The sequence below is a fragment of the Diadema antillarum genome, unplaced genomic scaffold (assembly GCF_040938485.1).
Source record: "Diadema antillarum isolate AM-2024a unplaced genomic scaffold, OU_Dant_1.0 seq00000785_RagTag, whole genome shotgun sequence".
Lineage (NCBI taxonomy): Eukaryota > Metazoa > Echinodermata > Echinoidea > Diadematoida > Diadematidae > Diadema > Diadema antillarum.
In genome coordinates, this window is record NW_027271673.1 from 327,673 (window position 1) to 355,370 (window position 27,698).

General features: G+C 37.7%; 3 protein-coding genes across 3 annotated transcripts in view; all 3 read left to right on the forward strand.

The window, feature by feature from the left end:
• LOC139739160 (uncharacterized) overlaps positions 1-670 on the forward strand; it is a 31,540-nt gene extending 30,870 nt beyond the window's left edge. The window contains exons 3-4 of the mRNA XM_071649774.1: positions 84-260; positions 642-670. Coding sequence (XP_071505875.1) covers positions 84-260; positions 642-670 — 206 coding nt within the window. The remainder of the gene's footprint in view (positions 1-83; positions 261-641) is intronic.
• A 4,690-nt stretch (positions 671-5,360) lies between these two features.
• LOC139739170 (uncharacterized) lies at positions 5,361-9,596 on the forward strand. Its single transcript, XM_071649785.1, has 3 exons — positions 5,361-5,404; positions 6,182-6,252; positions 8,729-9,596. Exons 1-3 carry the CDS (start codon positions 5,371-5,373, stop codon positions 9,044-9,046), a joined length of 423 nt encoding a protein of 140 aa, XP_071505886.1. The 5' UTR covers positions 5,361-5,370; the 3' UTR covers positions 9,047-9,596.
• Positions 9,597-14,268: 4,672 nt separating this feature from the next.
• On the forward strand, positions 14,269-17,862 carry LOC139739161 (uncharacterized). The gene is made up of 2 exons (XM_071649775.1): positions 14,269-14,281; positions 16,121-17,862. Exons 1-2 carry the CDS (start codon positions 14,269-14,271, stop codon positions 17,155-17,157), a joined length of 1,050 nt encoding a protein of 349 aa, XP_071505876.1. The 3' UTR covers positions 17,158-17,862.
• Positions 17,863-27,698: the final 9,836 nt, after the last annotated feature.

A 27,698-nucleotide genomic window follows, 5' to 3' on the forward strand; every position in this document is an offset into this window, starting at 1 on the left:
TAAATATTGTTTACGTGGTTGACATAAAGTCAGCAGCATTTAGTCATTCTGTTTGTAAATTTGTGCGTTTATGACCCACACAGATATCTCTGAGGCGGACTACATCTATCCAGTGACATTGCACGTTGAGCAGGAGGAGGAGGAGAAGGCTAATGAGCAGAAGGAGGAAGCGGCAGGAAGTTGTGGAGGGAGCCCTCTAGAGGACACTTCAGGGGAAGGATGGGAGGAGATACAGAGCAGACTCACGCCTGTCGAGCAAGGTACACATCATTTTCACATTTTAGCCTCAGATAAGATACAATACAGGCGACTCCCAACTATAACGATGTCCTTCGGATAGGTCTTTTGTTATTTTTGTAATTACATGATAGCCAAACAGTAAAATACTGTATACGCCAAATATTTCGCGAGGATTTTATTTTTCCGAATTTCACGAGTCAGGTGCATTTGGCAAGTCAGGTGCTATTCGCGAAATTAAAAACACGCGAGAATATTGATTCTGATCCTAATGTGGATATGACGTACGCGCGTACATTTCTCCGTTCAGTACAAGATTCCATGATCGCGAAATATATGACATACCCATGGAAATACAGATACAATGTACTGTATTTGATCTTAAATTTTTACTCTGTTGACAGGAGAATTTTGTCATAACTGTGGTAGTTAGAGGAGTGCACTGTAGCTATGGAGTGTATCGTAAATTTTGCTGGATGCCAGTGGATGGAGAGACAGGATGGGGTGGAATGTGGATGGCAGAGTTTCAGTGGACTGAAAGTTTTGACCATGTGATAAAAAGAGGAACAATTGATGTAGATTTCTATATCAGTCATACTTTGTCTAAATGTGCAGCACTCTCGATGTAAATATGAAATAGTTATATCATACTTGGCCAAGATATTTCTCAATTTCTCATCGAATACGTCCTAGTTTAAAACTCCTTTCTGTGTTTCTCCCTTGCATGGCTCTTAGAGGGAAGAAATTGTTTTGTTAAGGGATCGTACTTGTCTGTGATTTGAAAGGTGGATGACATAGTATCAAGGGGGAAAATATCAATATTCCTGATGGTCAAATTCAGGTGAAAACACAAAATAGATGAGAAAATACAAAATTCAGCGCGCAGAAATCTGTCGCAAGTTACGTCAACATTTTCAAAATCTTTCAAATTCATTAAATTCTTCCGTTGAGGTGCTTTCATTGCAACTGATTGACAAATCAGTTGCAATTTTCAAAATCTACCAAGATGACCGTTACCCGATGACTGCCATCTGCCTTTTCAACTCACAGTACGGTGCAGTGTGTGTGGTTTGTTACCCAAAACCCATTCTCCTTTACACCAGCGGTATTGACTCCTTGACCGTATTACATGGCTTCTGATATCACAGAGTTTCAGATCGCAGAGTTTCAGTTTTCGATAAGTTCTCAAAGTTCAGGCCACTTGTGCCCTTTGAAGCGCAAAAGAAAGATTTGTAGGGTATTGGCAATGTAGGAAGCATTTGGTCAACTGGAAAAACTTAAAGGCATACGATCGTCATCCCTTATGGTACATAAACTCCGAACGACCGAAGTTTGTGCATGCAATTGCGCAATGCCAGACTCGGTGCTATATCCATAAACGTGTGGGACAATGCTGCCACTGAGACACGTGTGTGTGTGTGTGTGCGTGTGTGTGTACGCATCATACACAAACATTGTCACCGCGTGCTGCAGTGATTGGAGGAGAGAGGCCAGAAGACGCGTGGCTCTTTTGGCTTCTCTTCATGCGCATGCGCACTGAGAGTGTGCGTCCATTCAGAAGCTCTCGTGGCTCGCTCGGACAGCCATTTTGGGTTAGGAGATTTGTAGCACAGAGCTCGTGTAGTCTAGAGTGTTGTTCGCTGACCCATTGAGCCAGCATTATTCTCATTCGGGGTCACTACATTTGATACAGAATTGGGGAGGCAGCGTGTTGCGTTCGTCTCCGTGCCGCACAAACCACTCGCCACGATTGTATACCTTAAAACTTCAAGAAATTTTGCAAGTTACACCCCAGCTACAGAAACATACAATGCGCTATACATCACATGTAACCATCTTCTTTTTTTCTTTTTTTTTGTGATTTTCTTTTTAACATGCATGCCTTCTAAAGGGCCCTCTGTCAGGGAGGTGATAAATTGTGTTGTAGGTCTTTATGACAGAATGTAGAATACAAAATCCGAATGAACCTTGTGCTTGCCAACACTTCGCTGTACCAGTCACTGTATGTGTATGCATAGGCCCATTTTACTTCATTCATCAGGATGGCATCAGACTGATAGGGCAATTACAAAGGGACTCTGTGAGTGTTTGGTTTTTTTTTTTTTTTGCGAACGACAATTCATCAGCAGTTGCTCCATCAGGATGCTGCGACCTATCAGCATTTAAAGACAAAATCAGAATAGGATGGCGACGATATTCTTTGATGCCGATGAGGGTGTTGAAGAGTTTATCTCTGTTTGTAATAGGTAAGTACAAGTTACCGTCATGATCTTTACTTTATCTTACTAATACTGTAAATGCCGAATATTCTGTGAGGTTTTAATTTTCGCGAGTCAGGTGCCATTTTGCGAAATTAAAGACACGCAAAAATATTGACTCTGATCCCGATGTGAATGTGACGTACGCGTGTACGCTTTTCCGTTCAGTATAGGCCTCCACGATCGCTAATCTAACCACTCGCGAAATCATCGAGAATGCCCGATTCGCGAAAATTTAGACTCGCAAAATTTATGGCGTATACAGGTAATTCAAAGTCTAGTCCAGGGCATTTCTGTAAATGATGAAAAATAATACCATCAGCTGAGAACCAGTACGGCGCTATCGCATTCTAAGATTAGAGTGTAAATAAGAACGAAACAATCAACTGTCATGAAATAAGAAGATTATTTAATCAAAATCAGGTCAATTTACAATGTATGAAAATTGTTCCAAATTACATATCAAATAAAAAGCACCCTTGTGTGTTTGATTCGGGACATTTTACTGAAAATGAAAATAATTTAGAATTGATGCCGTGATGTAGAGGATATTGAACTCCACAACGTGATACCAATAACTCCATACCTCCCAAAATTCTAATAAAGTCATCTTGGTTCTTAGCTGAAGATATTATGTTCTTCTTTACCCAGGGTAGCCTCTTCAGTGTTAACACTGTTCTACCAGAGGGGGCCCTGCTGTTATTATTATCCCCAGTACCTGCTTTTACACCCACATTGAGAGGGATGTCATGGGTAAACACATCTCTCCAAGGATATGCAATGTGTGCATTGGTCTGTTGGGCGCAAACTCCAGACCAACGTTTTGTACTCAAGAGTCTTATATCCATTATACAGTGCACTGCTGTTATACCGAACACGGTTATATTGATGTTTCGGTTACAACAGAATGAAAGTTAAGGCCGGACATTATCCTCTCTATATTGTTCATTGTTTGTTGAAGGTATACTAAAGTTCGATATAATGAAAGAAAACTGCCATTCCCGAGGACTTCGTTATAACAGGAGTCAGCTGTACCACGAGTATTATTAGATAGTAGTTGCCTCCTACTGTTGTATAAGATGTTAAACATAGTTTTCCTCTACCCTAAGAAATTGTTGGGTCCGTATGTACATTGGTTGAATACCAATTAGATTACCTTTTATATAGTATGTAATATTGTACATTGCCTGATTTTTATCAAAATCTTCTATGTAAGCTTTTGACTGGGAAAAGTTTTTGCTTTCTTTTCTTGTTGAGTGTAGATTTTTATAGGTCAGCTTGACAATCACACAAGGAGAGATCATACAAGTTGTACGTTTGTATTCTTGGTCCAAAATTTCATAGGAAGCCTATTTGTAATCAAGTAAAAACTTTGAGAATGCACTTGAGCACCTAGATAAAAAAGAAATGTGTTGTTAATCTAATGAGTTATATACAAAAAAAAACAACCGTGCCATTTATACAATAGGCAGCCCCCACCTCCCCCCCCCCAAAAAAGACAAAGTATTTCTAAGAATACATAGTGGTAGACATGTAATACATCAAAAATCAAAATGGCTAAAAGGAAGCTATAAAATAGTAATTTGTTATTTCGTATTCATATTCAGTAATTTGTTATTTCATATTCATATTCAGTAATTTTTTTCACTTTTACTTCCACAGAAGACGATGATGTAAGGCCCCAGCCGACGGACTTGCAACTCCGTAAAAGAGATCATACATATTGCACACCTCAACCACAACTGGTATGTTGTTTGAATTAGAAAATTTGTAGAAATCCAAGTACCTTTAGAGCTGGTCATTATGGAGAAATTTATGTCGTAACTGTTTACTCCTATAGATGGTCAATATGGGGATTTATGTCATGTAGCTGGTCAATATGGGGATTTATGTCATATAGCTGGTAAATACGGGGATTTAAGTCTTAAGTATTATGGTGTAGCTGGTCAATATGGGAATTTATGTGATAACTATTAACTTATACAGCTGGTCAATGTGGGAATTTGTCATCAGTATTTACTCATATAATTGGTCAACATTATTATGGGATTTTATGTCGTAAGTATTTACTGATAGGAAGAGAAAAGAAGTCTTTCTACTTCACATTCGCTCTTCAAAATTTGATCCTTGTAGCTGACATCTGAAATGGCCTGGTAAACAGTCCACCAAAAGTCTTATTGATATTAAAATGACTGTATTAGATTCAATTCTATTTTATTATCCATTCTTGAAATTTGTTTTGTTTGCATGCATACCTGTTACATCGATAAAGCACACACTTAACATACAATGTAGATACATAGACATGATAGACATACAAGATCGATACAATATCACTATCATTGTCAAAAATACATAACATGACTGTATGTGAGGTTTCCCTTTGAATGCATGATGTAACACAATAATATGATATTAAATACTGTCATGATAAGGGGGTCTGCCAAAATGTAACATCACAAGTACTCCATTTGCTGTGGTGTCCAAAGATAAGTGTTTACCAGACATGGGTTAAACAAGAGCATCCAGTTCTCACTGATCCATGAAATACACCTGTACATCATTTGTTTTATAACATGGGCCTGTAAATTCATGAAATCTAATTTTTTCCCCATCATGCATCTGGTACACCCACAATACTATACAAGGCTTGAGCCGTGCATTTGGATTCTGACCAGATGCATGGCTCAGTGTGGAACAGTAAAAATCAATGCAAGATGATTGACCAATCAGATTGCAGAGATTCTAAAGCCCATTTTATACATAAGCATAACAGAGATGTTGACTTGTCTGCTGTGTCTTTACTACAGTAACTCATTAAAGGTATGATATATGGCTGTATGCATTTATTGAATTTCAGGAAACGAATGTGAGCATGAGTAGAGGGAAAAGGAAACAAGAATCAGATGGTAAGTGTGTCGAAAATTCACAGTCAAAGATTAAAATCTTAAGAGTGCAACAGTGAAAATTTGATCATTGTTGGTTGAGAATGATAAAGGGCATCAAGTTATCACTAAACTCATAGTGTTCAAGGCAACTTCTCATTCTAAACATATGTAATTATAGAAAAAAAAATGAAGAAAAAATTGGTGATCTTATGAAATTGTGAAGTGTAAACTTGGCAATGCAGTTCAAAAACAGTTGATATTCAATTTTCTGCAAATGCATTGAGCTTATGATGTCATCACCTCACAATGTTTTTCAAGTCCATGTAACTTTCTATTGAATTTCTGTTACGCTTGACATGCAATGAACAAATTTTAAACAACAATTCCAAGCTCTGCTATAATGTAGATAAATGATTTTTCGGTCAAATGACCAGTAGAGCCATACATTATTATCCAAGCATGGCTTTTGGACACAGAACAGTGACAGAAACTTACTAGAATTTACTGTAGGAACACCGCTTGTTATTCAATCACCGCGTCATGCAACCTACAATGTACATGTGACAGGAATGAAATTCTGAGTGAAGCTTTTATTGTACTGTGGTATTTGGCGATTCATAGGTCGGTTTGGGTGGGTTTGTGTGTTCGAGCAAAATATGCAAAGTTTGCGTGCAGTCGACTGAGTTGGGCATGAAGAGATAATAAATCAAAGAGTGTTTGCGATTTCAACCCCCACTTGGACCACTGCTGTTATGCATAATGTACTGTACAACATATTATATTTTGTTTTGCCGACAGATCCAGGACAGAAAAGAGCAAAGTGGCCTGAGCAGAATACGACACAAAGACAGAGAGAGGAAAGGGGAATGGTAAGAAGAAGATGGGACATCTGTTCAAACCTTACAGCTGGTCTGCACTAGCCATTATTTTGATGCCAGAACTTTTTTTGTAAAGAGCGCCATCTATTAAAACTTCCGGTGGCCGGGTTACATCCACAGAATTCTAGTTCTGTGGTTACATCGTTATTTCATACTGTACAGTGGCTGATCGCCGCCTGCCGGTCAGCGCACGATCGCACAGCAGCTGTGCGCAGAGCTGAGAGAACACACGCAAGCAGTGCATAATATGGTGGGGTACCGAGAGCACGGCCCGGCCCGTCCGGCACGGCCTCGATCTTTCGACCGATCGCGAGGGAACAGGTTACTTGTCGCGAGAGAGATCCACGACAATCCACTGACTCAGCCCAATGACCTACTTGCTATACACCAGCGCAGCTCGCATCTCCTCCCACTGGATCCAGTATTTACCAAGTCGTATCCGCGACATAATCGCAGATTGAAGTTCGACACAATGATCAGAATAAACGATCTGAGTGTTAAAGACAGTATTTGGAAGCACCGAACAGATCGCGAAGTGATAAGTGACAACGTATAATGGTACGTACCATGCATGGTACTATGGTACGTGGTATACATATACGTATGCACTGGACTGCGCAAGATAATGCGGGATCAAAGCGAGCCGCTGCACTGCTAGGCCATTCCCTACGTTTACGGGAACCTGTGTGATCTGTGTGTTAAGTCTATGGGGATATCAGAATTCAGTATGGAACGGGGTAATTGCTGCACGCCGCTCAGCATTATGGGAGAAATGCTGGGCACCACAGAGAAAAATGAGCCTTATGATGGTGCTAGACATGTTTCTTTCCAGTGCAGACCCACTTTAACCTGTTAAGGACGGACTGATTTTGCTAAAACACGCATTTCCCAGACACCTGTCCGAGTATACTCGGAACTCGTCCTCAACGGGTTAAACTATTAACTCAACCACACTGAAAATTTTATTTTGCAGTTCCTTCACAATAAAAACGTTTAACTGACAACTAACATTTCACAAGCCTCTGAAACTATTACAATTTTCTTCCTAAACTGGACAAAGCTAGAGCAGTGTGGTGATCAGGGTTTTGTGTTTTATCTCCCTGTAACTGTACCCACTAAACCATGTGGGCACATTTTGTGTTCATATGTACAAAGCTGCATCCCTTCACTTTTGTTGATTGACTTTTGAATGTGAACAGAACGCCCTTTGAAAGCAAAGATTATGAAAGTCAATTAGTAATGCTGTCAACCTATGAATTGACATGAAAAACTAAGTTCTACGTGTATCTAAACTTCATAACACAGGCATGTTGTATTGATCTAGTAAAAAGAAAAAATTACATATCCTCAGTGCTTGTGATGTACAATAATTACATGTTGGTTCTGCTTCTAGGATAATTTGTGGGACAGATGTACAAAGTGCCATGCTATTATGAAAGTCAGTTTGTATAGGGTTGGACTGTGGCTCAGACGGTAGCATGTCTGCCTTGCAGTTGGAATGGCTCAGTCCCATTCCTATTGAGTCTACAATATAGCTGAGCAATGTTGTGTGTAATCATACCACCCCCATAGTCAGAGGCAGTTCCATACACACTGGCTTTCTGTGGAGGTAATGAGTTGTGGTCTAGAGATCTTAGGTTTATAAGGTCCAGTTACAAGTTGTATGATCTCAATTTCATTTATGCGACATTGGTGCTCTAAGAAATATTCATTCTTACATGCAAAATATTTCATGCTTTATGGAACCATTTGCAGCATCAATAAAAGATAAAAATCCAAATGTATTTGTTGTTTGAATGACTCTGTCAGGAATTCATTCAAGTGATTGTGATTTTGTAGCTTTCTGTAACTTCAGTATCAGTTTATGGGGTTGCATTGATTCATGATTTGATTAAAGGGAATAAGGGTTTTATGTGACTAGTGATTTATGTGTCTTAAAAACTCTAATGGACATCCAAAGTAGATATGAAGTTCTTCGGCGGCAGAGGTCAAAATAATTTCTTGACTTTCATATTGAAACATTAATTTGTAAGTCAATTATTATGTGGGGATTTTATCAATTCATCATATACCCTAGAAATGGTTGTAAAACACTGTTTGTCTTACAAACCTTCAGTGATTTGCTGGCTAGCTTACATCCACTCCTGTAGACTTCTTCAGGCTAAGTGATTGCACCGTTTCTCTAGCACTGCCTGGTTGTTTCTTGATCATTGGACCAAAGATTGGTGACAGGCTCTATCCAGAATCCCTGTTGAGTGTGGGTTTGATTCTTTTCGTCCAGATGGACTCTTTTACTTTCCCCAGCCAAAAATTCCTTTGGCCTGAAGATTTCCTCAGGAGTGGATGAAAGCTAGCCAGCAAATCACTAAAGGTTGGTAGAAGCCTGAATCTCCTGTTGAATGATCATGATCTCCCCAACTGATGAAAGTTATCTGCATCACTGTTTTGTCTTTTTTATTTAATCCAGGTGAATGCTCTTGCAAGGACAGATGTCTTTGAAGGAGCGAGTGCAGATGCCAAGGATGTGGGTTGTATGGACATAGACAGAGGGAGGGTTGATGATGGTGAGGGTGACTGGGATTCGGTAAGGGGGAAATCGAGAGGGGAACCTACGTTACGCGATGTCATGTTGAGGCTGAACAAAATAGAGGGGAAGGTTGATCGGATTTTCGAGATCTTGACAAAACTGCATCCGACGGTGTCACAGGAGCAGCACAATGGGCCGTCGCAGGAGCAGCACAATGGGCCAACGCCAGCATTGCAGGCTGTCAGAACTTCCTACTAAATATTTGAACGCTGTGCCAAAATGTGAGAGACCCTGCGCATCAGAGCGGAGTGGAAATCGCGGCAGACTTTTGCCAAGACTTTGATTGTTGCCCTCGCGTCAGTGGACGTCCTCTCCAAATCAAGCTGCTGAGGGGCAAAGGTCCCAATCCCCACAACCTGGGGAGCAGTGCAAACAATCCCTGCGCCCATTCACAATTACGTCGTTGACACAACCTTCAAGGTCTTCAAAATCCTCCACTCCAACAGGAAGCAAATGTACCATGAAATAGTCAACGCCATCTACATGCTCTGTCGAAGGCTTCACGCCCGGTCACTGAGTAAAACAAATTGCAACATCATGAGTACAGTGCATTACCGTTAAAACAAACACGGTCGTAACAAAATTCTTTTCACAATGAAAGAAAACTGCAGGTCCCATGGACTTCGTTAGTTTAAAGGGAGGGATGATTCAAAATTCAAGATGAAAGGTGCAGTGATACTCCTGTGTCTTCAAATTATGGCAAACAGGAAAACAAGTCAGAATTCCTTATATTGAGATTACTTGATAATGTGGGTACATCTTATTGACAATGTTCTGTTCTTGTGATATTATTTTTTTGAAGAATACATGTATGATATATTTGTAAATCTCCTTGACAAAGTTCTGCACTGATTGTGACATTTTTTTTTTTGTACAACATATTTTTGTTTCTACATCTTTGAGAAAGCTCAGCTCTGGTGATGATATTTTTGTTATCAATAATATTTGTCTATCTGTATATATCTCCTTGGTGAAGTTAGTCTCTTATCATTGGTGCTGTGTCTGATCGAAAGCAGCAACTCATATAATAAAAATATGTTTAGTGAGGATGTCAGACTTATGTAAAACAAGATATTTTGATACATGAAATTTTCGTGAATTGTCACTGCCATTCAATGTGCACAGTGTAGACAAGAACTTTCACGTTTTCGTGAATCTTGGCTCTCACAAAATTGGCGAAATTAAAATGCACATTAACATTTCTCGTTTTACGGTATTCTCATCTGAAGTTTCCACTTGCGGTTGCCTTTATGTAGCGTCAAATCTTCATTCATGTTGTTGAATGGAGTACTGAGGGGATGAGTTTACAGATCTTCCAGCTGTTTGAGATTGTGTAGAACCAGTTTTCATTGCAATGCATAACTATGTATGACGTCAAACATCATTACTTTTGAATATAAAGGTTAATCTTGTTATAACAAAGCCCTCAAAACCAGCATTTTTCTGTCATCATATGGAAATTTGGTTTATATCCAAACTAATAAAATTTATAAACATATCTTGATGATAATATTTGACCCTGAATTTTATTTTTACTTCATTGTATCCAAAATTTCGTTAGAACCGAGTTCATTGTATCGGGAGTGCACTGTACTAGCTATTAAGAATGCAAATTACATTCTTAATAGAACAAGTCTTTGTAAGTGTTGCATGCAGAAGGATTCAGAGTATCTCTTTTGTAAGATGTTCCCAAACATATCACTATACAGCCTTTATGAGCTGCTCTGGTATGGTTTAGTGGATAAGTGCCTTTGATGATGAACTATCAGTGATATGGTCCTAGGTTCAATACTCCAAGCAGGAGTGTTTGTGCCCCAAAGCAAGGCAGTTTATCCCATCAAGTGTTTTTAACTGCAGTCTTTTGTTGCCCTCAGCTATTACTGTACAGTGCACTCCTGTTACAACGAACACGGTTATAACGAAATTTCGTTAAAACAAAGTAAAACTTCTGGTCCCAAAATTATCGCCATTAAAGTTTATGGTACAAAATTCGCTTCTAACGAACACGGTTATGGCAAAATTTTCGTTATAACGAAGTCTTTTCCAAGCCCCATTGACAAAGAAAAACAAAAGAAATGTGCTTCGTTATAACGAAATGCGGATTGCTTTCTAAAATACGTAGCCGAACAGGCATTTTTAAATACACTGTAGCCTCTCTGCATGGGAGAACGCTTCACGTCATCGTGTGTTTGCTCTGTGTGTCACGCACAGTTTTAAATGTAATATTTAAACGAAATTAAAAAGGTACCATCCCATTTTACATTGCTTTCCAGTGTACGATGAGTATTGGACAAACAGAATATAATACTATACGTGGTTTCCTTGTTTTTGTTATATATTGTATTTGTCCGGTTATAACAAAATTTCGTTATAACGAAAGAAGACTGCCGGTCACGAGCATTTCATTGTAACGGGAGTGCACTGTATAAGCTGTTATTTTCATGTACAGATATTTCCACGAATGATGAGGTCACAGACATTTTTGTGAGATGCTGTTTTCGCAAATTGACACCGATGCTACTGTATCTCAAATGCAATGTTACCCTACCGCATGGCGACTATTTCGCCTGTTGTTGAACTTCGCGCTCCAAATGCAATTGGTAATATTTGCAAAGATAACACCTCATACAGTAAATTGGCTTGCCAGGCTTTTCCCTTCGAAGGTAGTACATACGTTCCATATCTAAAAAAAGAAAAGGTGTTTGTGTTTGTGTTTGTGTTTGTGTTTGTGTTTGTGTATGTGTGTGTGTGTGTGTGTGGGGGGGGGGGGGAATTTCATAGTTTACTGATCTAGTCTTAGAATGAAGAATATGATGGAGGATAATGTTTGTGTACAAAATGTTGTACGACAATGAAACCCACATAGAAAGTTTCATTCAGTGTAAAGCAGTAATTTGAAATTGCAGGTGTTGTTGGGTTTTTTTTTTTTTTATTGAGACTGCTCATAACATTACCAAAATGCAGGGGAAAAAAATGTTTTACCATGGACCTACTGCAAATGGACATGAGTCATTTGTTAATTGATTCATGCACCATAGATCCCTATATGTCAAAAGTATTTCACAATAACATTTAAGATGTTTAAAATATTGCCAAAAACAAATCAAATTATAAAACACATTTTCAGATGAAATTAAGTAAAGACTTATGATTACAATGTGATGTACACTGTACTCAAATACAGATGAATAGATATCAACATACACTTGCAAGATCCTAAATTTTTGATAGTCCACATGTTGTAAGTCCATGGTGAGACAGTGCACGTGTGTATGATAAATATGCCCATGTAGAGATCGCCAACTGTGCCTACTGCTAAACTTGCAGTTCTGTAAAGGCCACCTGCGCACTACATGTACACGACTTTGCCACAATTAATACCGGTCATGCGACGTTGAGATTGAAAGTGTGACGTCACCAGCCTTTGCCAGTTTCCAGTCGTGTGACTCATGCCAATCATCCAGATTTGACGAGTCAAGTTTTCACAACTGGTAATGGAATTTCAACCAATCACACTACAGTATAATGTACTGAAGCCAGGGAGGTGTTTCATAAAGCTGTTCATAAAGTTACGAACGACTTACGAACGACTGGTGATCAGTTCTTGTGCTGAATTATTGAAATTCTGATAAGTATAGCACATCAGAACTACATGTAATCACCAGTCGCTCGTAAGTCGTTCGTAACTTTATGAACAGCTTTATGAAACAGGGCCCAGAGCTGTTGTAATTTTGGCTGTGCAATCTAATTTTATAGTGTGCAGTGTTGACTTGTGGGACTGGTCATATGACCCAGCTTGCCTCTCTAGTCATGTGACCGGTCTGATCGTGTAGTGTGCAGCGGCCTTAAAGGAGACGCCTGGATGATTTTCAGACTCTAACATTTGAGCATGCATCCATATATTAGATATATATTCTGAGTACAGAGTTTCAGAATTTATAGTGATTGGGATGAGGAATAAGGATGTTATCAAAATTTACAACAAATTGCAATGAAGAAGGACGGTTTTTTCAGGGTATTGGTTTCTCTCCTTGGAGACCACAATAAATTCCACAAATCTGTATAAAAATGGAGCTGTTGATTTATGTACTGCATGATGTGAAATTATGAAAAGCGTTTGGAATGCCCCTTTAAGTATTGCCCACTGAAACAGCTTTCTTGTACATGTATTGTGATGTTTCAAAGTTGTCGCTTAAGTAGCAGTTTTATATGTGATCCATGCCTGATGCTGATGTTCCTGTAAGTTTTTGCATTCTTGTGAAAAAAACGTGACCAAAATCTGTCTTTGTCACACAAAACTTCTTGTTGTTTTCATGTATATTATGGGTCTCATGCTTGGAAGGACTTATCCACTTGTGTGTGGTATAAAGAACAACATGAGAAAACTTGAGTATGTTTGAAAGTTTCATGTTCCACAGAATAAAAACTTCTGCAGCATTTTAAAAGTTTTTATGCCATACTCTCTTTGTATTGTGTCTTTATTCTTTGCATCATCTTTTGCCCTTCATTTGAATCCCGACCACTCAATAGATTGCAGTATGAATCATAACACTTTATCCTCGATACATGGATTATTTTTGCAGTTAGCAAAAGTGACACTCTGTGATACTAGATGATGTGTGTGTGTTATTCTTAAAGTATCATGGTACAGTTTTGGTTGAGAAAGGATTCAGGTTTTACTCTTTCTTTTTTTTTTTTTGCAAGTTAATTAGGAACCATTTAGATGAAATGATAAGAGCTTTCTAAGAGGAATCAAAAGTTTATTTGACAAAAATCGGTTCTGAAATGGCTGAGATATCCATAAACAGAGTAAAAAAAAAGTAAAACAGAGCAATCCTAATAAAAGGTGTTTCCCACCTTTTATTAGGATCGCTTTGTTTAGGATATCTGAGCCGTTACAAAACCAATTTTCATCAAATAAAAACTTTAAATTCCTCATAATTTTATGGACTTTCATATTTCTTAAGAGATTTCTCCTTATCTCAAAAAATTATTATCAAAAAACGTTGGAAGCCTGTTGCCCCATCTCAACCGAAACTGTACCCTAACTTTAGGCAAAGTGGTGATGGTATACAAATGAAGCACAGGTCTGAATTTGTCAGTAGGAATTGTGAGCATAAGGTAACTATGGAAAACTTAACCCATGAGGTGAAGCCGAGTGGGTTTAGAGTAAATGCCATAGTTACCACATGCACACAAGTCCTGATGATGTACAAAAAGATACGTACATCATTTGTTTTATAAAATGGTGACAAATTTTGCCGGAAATCCATTGTTTTACACTGTTTCTGACAATTTACCAATCTCTATTTTTAGTTTGGCGTAGATGACACATGCATCAGTGATGAGTGATGCATGAGAACTGTTACTGATACGTGGTACTGATGCATGGCTAGTCATCTCTTGCCAAGTGCACGAGCATGGTCTACACGGGTACGGTTTAGCCATTTCTCGCAAAGTGCGCTAATGCTTGCTGAGTGCGCAAACTCATTGTTACAACATTTTGACTGTGTCTGTTGCCAGTGCTCAAGCGTGCTGCCAGTAAAAATTGATACATGGCTCTTGACCAATGAGAAGATAGGATTCTCTCTACCCATTCGTTAATATTATTTTATGATCTTTGTTATTAAAAAAAAATAGTGCTGTTTCATATGACCATGCTCCGCAAACATACTGCAGCAAAGTAGTGATTCCCAGTGATACTCTAAAACGAGGAATTTTCGCGTGCATTTTAATTTCGCGAATTTCGCGAGCGCCAAAATTCGCGAAATTAAGATGCACGCAAAAGTTTTTGTGTACAGTACATGCATTGAACACCAGTGGCAATTCGCGAAAATTTCATGCCACGAAAAGGGCTGTCGGCTCCAATTTGCGAAAACTTTATGCCGCGAATATATCATGTTTTACAGTACACTGTACTCGATAGTGTGTGTGTGTGTGTGTGTGTGTTATAGTGAAGGAAAAGTGGTGACACTGTACAGGTATGTTTTGTTAATTTTTTTTTTAGATAGACAATGACAGTAAAAATATTTCATAAGTTGTGTGTATGTTTTGCACACAGTCATTCCATAGGCAGTGATACTGTAATCAATGACATTTAATGATTTATGTGTTTGTAACAGGTGGGTACAGCAAAAGTTTTTATGCAGTTTGTCCCCCAAATAAATGATCACCAGATTACCACATTCATACCTTTCATATGATTAAACTGTCCCGATGCTATATCAATGTCTAAAAATATGTTATCTTACCTATAGTCACAGAAAAGTGTGGAACATAAAGTATGTCTTGTGTCCGTTTCTTCCAAGTTGAGGGGGAGGGAAGTTCTCTGTCAAATTCCTCTTTCCTCCCATGGGGGAAGTCTCCTAGCACCCCACATGCAGATTGGATGAATTGATTGTAATGCATCCCATAATAAAGATGTGTGCTGAATAGTGTTAAACAAACATCGATTTTCAGCTTTGCATGGGAGTTCTTTCATATATTTTGCTGCATAGGCCATGTATTTTGTGAAATTGGATGCTAGTCAGTAAATTAAAACAAGCAAAAATATTAAGTTAAAGGGATCGTACAGTTTTGGTTGAGACCAAATTTCAGGTTTCTAACATTTTTTTGGTGAGATAATGAGAAACCTCTTATGAAATATGAAAGAACATGTAATTCTATGAGGGATTCAATGTTTATTTGATGAAAATTGGTTTTGAAATGGCCGAGATATCCAAAAAAGAGATAATCCAAAAAGCGATTCTAGTAAGGTGTGGGACCCACACCTTATTACGATCGCTTTGTTTTACTTTGTTTTTGGATGTTTCAGTCATTCCAAACCCGATTTTCATCAAATAAACTAAACTTTTAATTCCTCTTAAAATGGTATGTTCTGGTACTACTATATCATACGTGTTTTCTTGGTATCTCGCAAAAAGTTAAAGCCCAATGAGATGTGCAAGCAAACATTTTTCTTTTTATTACTGTTCTCTTTGATCCTGAATTTAACCACTTGCGAAATTGTCGGAAGGCTGGAAGACTGGAGATTGGTGAAAAATTTGACTTGCTGAATATATGGTGAACGTATACTGTACTCTCTGTTTTTTCCCCCCTACTAGTTTGATTTTGTTTTGCATAGTCGGTTTTGGGGTGTTTTTTTTTTCTTTGCAAGGGAGAGGAGAGATGCATATTGACATGTAGGTGGCTAAATTGCAGAAGTTCTAAAAAATGAACAATGTTTTTATGTTTCATTAATTGTCTGATTTTTTTTTTCTATTTCCAATGTAGATGAAAGTTGTGTGGAGGCTGGTCTACCGTGTAATGCTCGTGGAGACACCCCATCGTTGGCTCAGTCTGAAACTGGTCATGGTGATGGAGGCAAGAGTGACTGGACTGCAGAAAACAACGACGATGACAGCGAGAGTGGATGGATCCTTGACAGCGAAGACGAGGCGAAGAGTGTCGGCCAGTCGTTGCCTTCAATGTATGTGGTCAAGATGTCCAAGGAAGAACACTCTGTGACTGGAGGCGGGGCTCTGCTGGAAAGACGTCCCAGAGAAAATTTACCCAGCTCTGATACAAGCGGAGGAAATTCCCCGCAGGGGGTGTCGGGAGGGGTCAAGCATGTCGGGAAAGGAGCAAGCTACAAATGCGATTTCTGCGGGAAGACATTCCGCCAGCCGAGCTGGCTAAAGACGCACGTCCAGATCCACACGGGTGAGAAGCCTTTCCAGTGTAAGCTGTGCCCGAAGTCGTTCACAACCAAAGGCAACCTCAAGGTGCACATGAGGTCTCACACAGGAGAAAAAGCCTATCCGTGCGAAATCTGCCCACGAGCGTTCAGCTCGCGGACGAGATTCTTGGAGCACGTACAGACGCACAAGGGGCCGAAGATTTACGAGTGCAAATTCTGCAGCAAACTTTTCAACATGAAACGCCTGCTCAATGTCCACCTGCGCAGCCATTCACGCGAGAATGTATACCGGTGCGAGTACTGCCCCAAGCAGTTCCAATGGCGCGCTGGCCTCGAAAACCACATCCGCACACACACAGGCGAAAAGCCTTTCACTTGCGACTACTGTCCAAAGACTTTCAACCAGAAGAGCTCATTGATAATGCATGTGCGCCACCACACCGGAGAGCGTCCATATGAATGCGAAGTCTGCCTCAAACGATTCGCCCAATCGTCGGGTCTGCGGCGGCACAAGCGCATCCATACAGGCGAGCGGCCGTTCAAATGTGACATCTGCGGCAAAGCGTACCGTACGACCTCCTCCCGGACCCAACACAGACGCATCCACAAGGGGCATCCATCAAACTTGTGAGATTTGTGTAGAGATTTTCAGCGGAGAAAAGTACTCATATATTGTGTGTGGTGGACTACTCTTCAAGCGAATGATTTTATGTGAAGAGATGCTGAAATCTGGTGAACTGATTTTAAGCCCAATTTAGCTTTCAAACTGCCATTAAGAATTGAATTGTCGTAGATTTTTCCAGTACTTGTACCTTACTCTCAGAGGATTTCTTTTTCTGCCAGGGGAATTGTGTTGTATTTGGCATTGCTTTGTTTGCTAGTTTGTTTGTTTGTTCATCTGTTATGTGACAAGCTTTTGCCAAAAGTTATGAATTTGTTTGTAGAAGGTTTGAAGATACCAGGTAATTCTGGCAGAGTTCTTTACTCGTTAGATGAAGAATTTTTTTGTGCAATTTGTTATTACAGTCAACCTTGCCTAAGTCAAATCTATTGGACTGAAGAAACAGCTACAACCTGGAGAAAGTTCAACTTATGAGGGATTAAAGACAATAGAATATAAAGAGAAAGGATGACTGGAAAAGACCTTCGAATTTATCAGGCAATTATTTGTCATATGCGAGGTCAACTTTTAAGCAAGGTTGACTGTATTTTAACCACTGGAAGTTTTAACTTTCTGCCATTCATACCACTTGACAGAAAAAAATTATGCAGCAACCTCAATGCAAGTTCTACAACAAAAAAATTACGCAGCAACCTCAATGCAAGTTCTACAACAACAAAAAAATATTTCCTTCACATATTGGCAAAATCACTGTTCCACTGAACTAGATATTGGTTTTGCTTGATTTTTCAAAGGTTCATTAAAAATTTTGTATAAAGTTGCATAACATTTCAGAGGAAGTTAGCCATCTTGGCAGAGGCTTTTTTGCTGTGGAACACTTTCTTATTCATGGAATAATATTCATCATATCACACTGCAATTTGATGAACAAACTATCTTTTCTGTAGCAGTTCTTTTCCGTAGAAGGGTTCAGGGTACCATTTGAAATATCCTTCTTTGGCTGAAATTGCTAATCAAATCTGAGTTGGAAAATTATTCCCCGATATTGTAACTCCACCATGATACTGTATAAGCTGCTATTTTTGCGTACAGATACATTCACGAATGAGGAGGTCAACGACATTTTTGTGAAATGATGTTTTCGTAATTTTGACACCTCGACTATCATTAGTGGACTAATGCCTTTTGCTTTCAGTCTGAGATATTTTTGCATGTGGTTAAAGTTTGCGACCCAACAGTTATTCACAAAATTTGTGAGAATTATACCCTCGCAGAATTAACAGCATAATATACAATAGACAATCCTTACCAGCATCTTGGTTGTTACTATTAAGTCAAGGCAGCAAATTGTGTGTATGTCATGTACAGTGAAACCATGTTATAAAGCAGTTGGATATAACAAAACCCTCTTAAAACAAGTTGATTTTGCTGGTCCCAAACCTTCCTATTTTTCAAGAAAAAGGGTTCCGCTCATATTGTAGGCATTTTGATAGTGAGAGAGATTGACGGTGGGATTTGTCCATACCCTCTCACGTTCTGTACCTTCGTCATACCCAAAGATTCTAATATAGAGTAGAGAGTCTGGTTTACGACCATGACATTTAGGTATTCTCTGTTACAAAAGAAAGTGAAGTTTATGTTATGTTGGTCGAAAAACTGAAATAGATTTGCATTGAATTGGACCATTTCTAGAATATGAAATTCATGGCGAGATTTGTTCACGCTAAGCCAGTTTGTTACTACTGTGTGTTGTACAATCATATTGTAAAGACAGTGAGAGTGGTTTATGATTGTGATCTAAGCAGTTCGGGAATTGAAGGGAATGGTTTGTTTTGCTCACACTTTTCTAACCTTCCTAACTACCATGCTGGGTTTTGTAAACCCATTTGGCCTACTTGCCTAGGGCCCCGGTTTATCAAAAGATATAATTGATTATAAATGCCCTTCCCTCACAGGCTGCTATAGACTTAGGATAGAAGTCAACAATGTAATCAATTATAACTGTTCATAAACCAGGGCCCACTTCAACTGAAATATTTCAATGGGAAAGGCAGAATACAAATAAGAACTTGCCTTTAGAAATCTGAGTTGCCAACCAGTTTGTAGATGTAACATTTAGTGCATTTTTTTTTCTTCAATGAATACTGATGATTAAACTTGTTGTATTGCTGCACAGTCAACACAGTCTACACAGACAAGTCCTGCATAAAGGATCCTTTGTCAAAGATCCAGCATTCTTACCAAGAAGTCGTGGGCTGACTCGTTTAGCTCCTAAGCAGCTGCTGACAGATCTTTGTATAAGGTAGTGGCATCAGCCTCCCAGAAGTGAGCTTGGATGATCTCTCTTAGAGAACGTTGTGAGGTTCAGGCGACTGAGTGACATCATCTTCCATGTTTGGCCAACAGAACATGTTGCTGTGCATGCAATTCTGTCATGATGTCACAGGGAAACATCATCTGCACCTTGTGCTCCTCGTATGTCACTCCTGGTCTTCATGGGCAAACAGGATCTCTTCCCTCAAATCTGTTGTCCTGAGGATGAAATCTCTCAGTCTCTTCCCTGCCTTGTCCTGTCATTAATAGCTTGTGAAAAAGCATGGCATGGTGGCATCCTTCTCCTGAAGGTTATCCTGGAGTATCCTCTGCACAGTCGAAAGACCCAGCCCTGCTCTTCCATTGACGTAACCACATAGCCGTGATCCAAGGACAATAACCCATTGCACTTGTTCCTTGACTTCTTCTTCAGGACATCCCTTTCTTGGGCCTTCATCTAACTTTTGAATCAGACTGGAAAAAGTAAGGCAGTTCTTCTCTTGTGGTTCACACTGATCTTTCAAGTTAGTCTTGATTATACACTGTACAAGATCTGCTTCTTTCAGGTGCAGCATTTTGGCCACCTTTACGAGCCTTCCTTCAGTGCTCACCTTAAGCCTTCCGGGTATGTCCGTGTTCAAGTACTCTATCTGCTCAGCCGTTGTCGCATGAACACTGATGATGACTTGTGTACAGCCAAAATCACATCTCTTTTGTAGATGTTACTATGTTGAAATCCAGTTTGTTCAGGGTAGATGATGTGTTGACTAGTAACAGTGTGTTGCAGACGTCACTAGTTTGTACATCATCAGTGCCATGTCTCCAGAAAGTGTAACACCTGGGGGGTGGGGTGTACAGGGTGGTGCTAAGGTTAAGAAAGATGAGGAGTAATCGGTATACTTGCTTGTAAAAGTTGTGTTAGCATGGGGAATGACAACCACAGCCCCACCCTAAACAGGTCTTTTCTCAACCTGGACTCTCACATTTACTTGTCGGGTGTCCTCTGTTTTTGGTTTGTTGTTGTTGTTGTTGTTGTTGTTGTTGTTGTTGTTGTTGTTGAAGCTAGCTCAAATTAAACTGCAACTGTGTGCAATGTTGGGCGTTCAAACTTTCTATTGCTATTGACAGAATGACATCAAAACAAAATGAAAATAGGGGGCACAATTTTCAAGACTTACATACAGGAATATGGCAGAATCTCATAATACCAACTTAACTCTCTCTTAATGTGATTTTGCAGATCCCAGCTCTCTCTATATATATTTAACCTGAAATGGTAAAAAAAAAGCAACAAAAAACACCCTGGTATAAAAAGTATGTGGTTGTCGTGGTTTTAGGACCGTAATTGTTATGACAAGGTTCCCGTATATGTGTATTTTACAAGGACAAAAGCAGTTGTCATGCTTTGTACGAGTGAGGGACTTATGTTTCCCACCCACTCTGAGACCGAATATAGATTGTGTGATTATATGCAAAGAAACATGTTAACCAATAGTGAGAAAAATGTTTTACCATGTGTAAACACCACTGCCCATGTTTGGTTTGTAATGGTCAAAAGCCAGGTTTATGTGTGAACAAGAATACATTGTACAATTATCTCTCTCACTCTCCTCCCATTGTTCTACATACCGGTACTGTACATGTGAAGAGTTTGTTCGCAAAAACCGATAAGTCCATATTTGCCAAATGGAGATATTTGCGATTAAAGGTCAAGGAAAATATAGAGAATAAGAAGAAAATTTTTGCTTCTTTTGACCATAACTTCAAAGATGTACCTTTATAGGAAGTGACCAATATATCATTTAAAAGGTATTATTTTGTACTTTTTTTTTTTTTTTTTTTTTTTTTTTTGAGCATTTGATTTTTTTTTTTTTTTTTATCTTTCAATTTTTTTTTATTAAACAACATCAAACAAAATTACAGAGATCAAAAACATGATTATACAAATAGAAATAAACAAGAAAAGAAAAAAAATAAGAAAAAGCAGCATACAAAAACCAATCATGTCAATTATGAATTACTAAACAATATACATTCTATCAAATAAAACAGTGTTATAACGAGGTTTTTAGGAACATATTTTTACCATAAACCCTTTGCTTCATCAGGTCCGTAGTCTATCAAGATAGAAACAAACAATAAAAGGGGACCAACAAAATAAGTGACACATCCGGGACTCCGGGTTCAACTACATAAACAAGTTAAAAATCCAGTCTCCATTTTCGAAAATGTAAAGCCAGCGTACCCTTTTTCTTTGCCAAAAAATACTCTAAATCCTTGTTAGTCTTAAGACAAGCTTTCAATCCCATGAACTCTGGGGTGGTACCCTGAAATTTACAAATATAAATATAATATTTTACGAGAAGAAAAATATAAGTTAAAAATTTATCCTCATTTATACCAAACATTTTTTCAAACTCTGAGACGATTCTATTTGTACCTTCTTTCTGATTAATAATACTAATAACCTCATTCCAAATTGGCTTTACTTTCTCACAGTGAAGGAATAAATGAACAATCGTCTCTGGCGTCTTGTTACATAAAGAGCAATTTGGCGAATCTTTTCTTTTAATCTTAAACAAAAAATCATTCAACGCAATTGCTTTATGAAAAACTTTAAAATAAAAGGAACGAAGCTGTGTATTAATAGTACACTTAAAGTTCCTCAAGTGGATTTTCTCCCAATTCAAATTTTCACGGTCCACACCTAATCCTTCCCAAAAAGTGATACAGTTTTCAGGAAAACACTCATCAACCATAATAGAATATGCGTATTTAGGTACTTTTAAGGTTTGTACAAGCTTATCAACAATCTTTCCATGTATATCAAAATCATGTACATTAAGTCCATCCAACCAAGGAGAAGGAATGTTCTTCAACAAGAAATTATATTTTCTTCTATCATGAGGAGAAATGTCGAAATCGAGTACTAACTCTTCAAAAAGTTTATAACCTGGATGAGGGGGATTAAGAAGATCATGAATAAAAATAATGCCATTCCTGAACCATTCTTCATAATAAAAGAATTGCTTTGACCTAGATCTTATGTTTCTATTATACCAAATACATTGAAATGATCCCAAATACAAAAAATCATTATCATATTCTTTCTTTACAAACTTCTCTCTAAAAAAGTACCAAGTTCTCAATGAATCAGCTAGTTGAATACAGTCGAGTCTATTCAGAACAGTTTCAGGAGCATGAGCTTTCCACAAAATATCTCTTCTCTTGTTGAATTTATCTAATGCATATAACTCAATTTTTTTCCACAGACTATCATAATTATCATCTAAAAGCAGTTTAACCCATTGCAATTTTTGAGACAATGAAAAAATGTAGGGGTTAATCATACGAAGACCACACAAAGAATAATCATTACACAAACGCTGCCTCTTTACTCTGTCGTTGCCACCATTCCAAATGAATTTATAAAACATCTTATCAAGTTCTTTAAAGAACTGTTGTGGAATCTTTATACATAAAACTGAGAATAAATATAATAATTGTGGCAAAATCAAAGTTTTAATAACACAAATCTTCCCAATAAGAGATAAGTTTCTGGCTCTCCAGCAGTTCAAATTTCCTTCAATTTGTTTCAGTTTAACTTTATAATTAAGATCATACATTCTTTTTAACTGCAACGAAAAATATATTCCAAGAGTTTTAAAAGTATCAGTTTTCCAAGTTAAACCTTTATCAGCATTTGGAAAATTTTGGGACCCCTTTTTTGCCCCAATCCAAATTGCTTCTGTTTTTGAAATGTTCATTTTACAACCAGAACATGCAGCAAATTCATTCAATACCTCAAACAAACTATCAAATGAAAGAGTAGACCCATCCAGAAAACAAGTTGAGTCATCAGCAAGCAGTGATATCTTCAACTGAGCTTCATAAATAGGAATACCTGTTATATTATCATTCTGTCTAATTGCAAGAGCCATTGTTTCAATAACCATTAAAAATAAATATGGAGAGATTGGACAACCTTGGAAGATTCCTCTCTCCATGTTAATAGGGGTTGTGAGAAAACCATTATTCATAACAAAAGATTTTCTAGAAGAATAAATGGTCCTAATCCATTTAATAAAACTCTCTCCAAAATTGAAACGTTTCAGAACTTCAAACAAGAAATCATGATTGACACTATCAAAGGCTTTCTGAATATCAACGAGAAGGATTGCCCCAGGGATATTATTAATTTCAGTGTATTCAATCACATCCATAATCAAACGAATATTAGAACCAATATTTCTACCTTTCAAAAATCCAGACTGATCTCCGTGAATCAGTTCTCCCAAATATTTTTTCAAACGATTTGCTAAGGTCTTGGCAAAAATCTTATAATCCACCGTTAACAATGAAATCGGTCTGTAATTCTTTAAATAAAAACTATCTTTGTCTTTTTTAGGAAGTAAACTTATAACACCATTTCTTTGAGATTGGGACATTACACCCTTTTCCATTGAATAATTGAATGAATCCAGAAGCATATCAGAAATATCAGGCCAAAAAGTAGCATAAAATTCTACAGGTAATCCATCTAAACCAGGAGTCTTATTACATTTCATGGATATAATAGTATCATAAATTTCCTTTTTAGTTATGGGCTGTTCCAAAGAAATCTTGTCATTTTCACTTAATTTCGGAATTTCAATATTGTCCAAAAAGGCATCATAATTATCAAATTGAGAATTATTATGATACAAATTTTGATAAAACTTATGAATTTCATCTAAAACAGCAGAGTTATCACTTATAATGTCATCTTTTTCATTTTTTATCCTATGAATACATTTTTTCTCCCCAGATCTCTTTTCCAAATTGCAAAAATACCTTGAACTTTTCTCACCCTCTTCCATCCATCGTATCCGAGAGCGAATCATAAGTCCTTTAGTTTCAATATCAAGAATTTTATCAAGATCGGCTTTTAGTTGATTCAACTGTTCAACGAGATTATTATTACTAGGAACACTATGAATTTGCAACTTAATGGCCTCTATTTTCTTAAGTAAAATAGATTTCTCCTGATTCCTTTCTCTCTTTTTCCTAGCTCCATATTCCATACAGACTCCAGAGATAGTACACTTCAGGGCATCCCATATAGTGTTAGGGTTACATTGGGAGTTTTGATGAATAACCTTAAAATCATTTATTTTTTCTTTCACCATCTTAATAAAATCAGCATCATTAGTTAAATAACTGCAGTTTAGTTTCCAATATCCAGGACCTTTAAAAGGTTGGTCATCTTTAAATTTAAGCATTACAACAGAATGATCTGATTGAACACCTGGACATATTTTTGAATCTATACAATTATTCATTAAACTATCGGAAATAAAAATATAATCAAGTCTGGACAATACTCTAGGATTACTTTGATGTCGAGTGTAATGTCTTAGGTCTGGATGAAAATTACGCCAAATATCCTTCAAATTATATTCATCTATCAAAACAGAGATTATTTCACTAGCTTTGACATTACTATGCTTCTGTCTATTACCTTGGTAATCTAAAGGGCCTAACACAGCATTAAAATCTCCTGCAATTATTAAGGGAACTTGATTAAATTGATCAATCTTAGCAAAAACATCAAGAAAAAAATCAGGATCATCCTCATTCGGGGCGTAAATATTGCAGAGTATTACAGACAAGCCTTTGAAGGTAACAGACAATATCAAATATCTACCATTTGGATCAGCATACAAGGAGTGCAGTACTGGGGCAATATGATTACGTATCAAAATTGCAACACCCCTACGATTTGATGAGTAGCTAGAAAACCAAGCATACTCCCCCCATTGTTGCTTCCAAAATTTTTCATCATTAGCAGTCGAGTGAGTTTCTTGCAAAAATATAATATCACTGGTAATAGAACGCAAATGATGAAAAACTTTTCTCCTTTTAACAAAATCCTGAATTCCTCTACAGTTAAAAGTACTTAAAGTAATATACATAATTAAATACATTTAAAACCATCACTTACGGTTACAATTAATATATTTACTTTCTGTGTAGGGGAAAAAGGCCTCAAAAAAACTCCACGATTATAATATGGGAAAATTAAAATGTTTGAAAAAAGTAGTAATACAACGAAATGTGCACTGGATACAAACACAAGTAAGAGTACGGACATCCTAAAAACCTCAAGCATGAAAAATACTATGAAACAATGAATTGCTGCTTTGTTATTGTAAAAAAAGATTGACAAAATTACAAGCAATACGCAAAAAGGAAACATCTGTGACAAAGGTAATTTGAAGGGCGCAAAATCACGAAAAAAAGATAACAAAAAACAGGGCTTCAAATCAAGACCAGCCCTGTGTCTGGATACCAGGCAAGGAATGAGAACAGACAACCTACAAAAGTGCAGGCCAAAAACCAGCAATGCAAAAACCTGTAATATCAAAATACCCCATAAGTACCTTTACACTAGCATAAATCCAAGTAATGTACATCATGTAATCAAACCAACACTGGTGTCAATACAATGTGTAAAACTATGAATCGAGTTTAAAGACTATCAACAAAAACTCAAACAGCTACATCATAAAACATTATCCTACATAATCCTATGGAGCAATGGTTTATCACAGAGAGCAAAATAATAATTACATGTAGTATACACACATCATTTAAAGAAGTTGGTACAGTGTACATGCATCTGATATGAAAAAAAAAATGTGTTCCAAAACTTCCATGGTAAAATAAAAAATCTCATTTAACTTCAAAATTATTTATTTCAAAACAAAACTCCCAACTCCATTCTTTCTTGGCTCCACTAATCAATCCCATAAAATATCAAATAGCGTTTGTCATGTTTCAAAACTGAAGATCCAAGGCTCCCATCCAGATCCAAAAATTGAGCACATTTCTTGAACAATATTATAGTTTACATACCATAAATTAACTATGAATAAATGACATAAAAAATACATAATATAGTAACAAACTAAGAACTATTAACAAAAATGAGGAAAAAATATCACACTGAGTTTTCAGTTGCACAAATCCAATATGGCTCAAAATAGAAACATATCCAAAATAGCTCAAATATAAAAATAACTTTGACTCTGAGAAGATATATTATTTCACTTTTGTTTACATACATGTTCCACTGTTGAATGCAGTCTATTCAGGGTTACAATCCATAAGTTTATTTTAAAAGAGCTTTCTTCAGGAACTTGGGGAAGAAAATATTTGCATAAAACATCTCCAAATGAGCGAGTTTCAAATCCTGTGACATCTCCCCATTGATATCAATGAAATAGTGAAGATGGAAAGTGAACTTCACACTCAGCTTCAGTCAGAAAACAAAGAACCTTGATACGTTTATGAGTCGTCATTTCTGATAGATGAACAAGAAGACAGATCCGGTAAAATAGTAGAGAGCTCAAATGTTATCTCCAGCAAATTCCACACAAGTAAACATCTGCACATGTATCTATGCAAGGCACTGTAGATAGTAACCCTTCACAATATCTACTCTAGCTAGCTCTCTCGTTTCAGATAGTAAAAGCGCACTGAAGCCCGGATTCCAAAATCAAAGCGAAGACAATCAAGAAGGGTCTGCAATCACCAGCTTTCCAGATGTGTTGTCCCTGAAGCACAGCCTATCTGGATACGTGAAAAATGGTCGTCTTCCTTCCTCCCTCAAGCGATGAAACTGAGGCATCTTCTTCTTCCTTAGGTCCAGAACGCGCTTAGATAAGTCCTCCGCAATGAAGAGTTTTGAGTTGTGGTACAGCTTGCATTCTTTCATTTTGCTGATGCATGCTTTACGGACGCGTTCTTTTGCAACGAATGTTGCAAAGCCAATATGTATCATTCTTGGCTTTCCATTCTGACTGTAGTTGTGCAACGAGCTCGGTGTACGATGGCATCTTTCGATAGCTTTCAAGTCCTCAGACTCCACTCCAGCAAATCTAAGAAAGTCTGATACAACTTTGTGACAGTCTTCTTTTCCACCCTCACTCTCAGGTATTCCAAATATGACCACGTTCTTCCTTCTATTCCGGTTCTCAAGATCATCCAGCTTAAGCTTAAGCAACTCATTGTCCTTTTTCACAACGTCAACCTCTTTGCGGACTTTTTCAACTTCAAAATCCAAATTTTGGATTCTCTCCTCCTGTTCTTGGATCTTCTTTGTGAGTTTCTCAAACAAGCTTTCAATTTTTGAGTCCAATCTGCCTTCAAAATCTCTGAACCACTGTGGAGGAGAGTCCGTTAGAGCTTCCGAA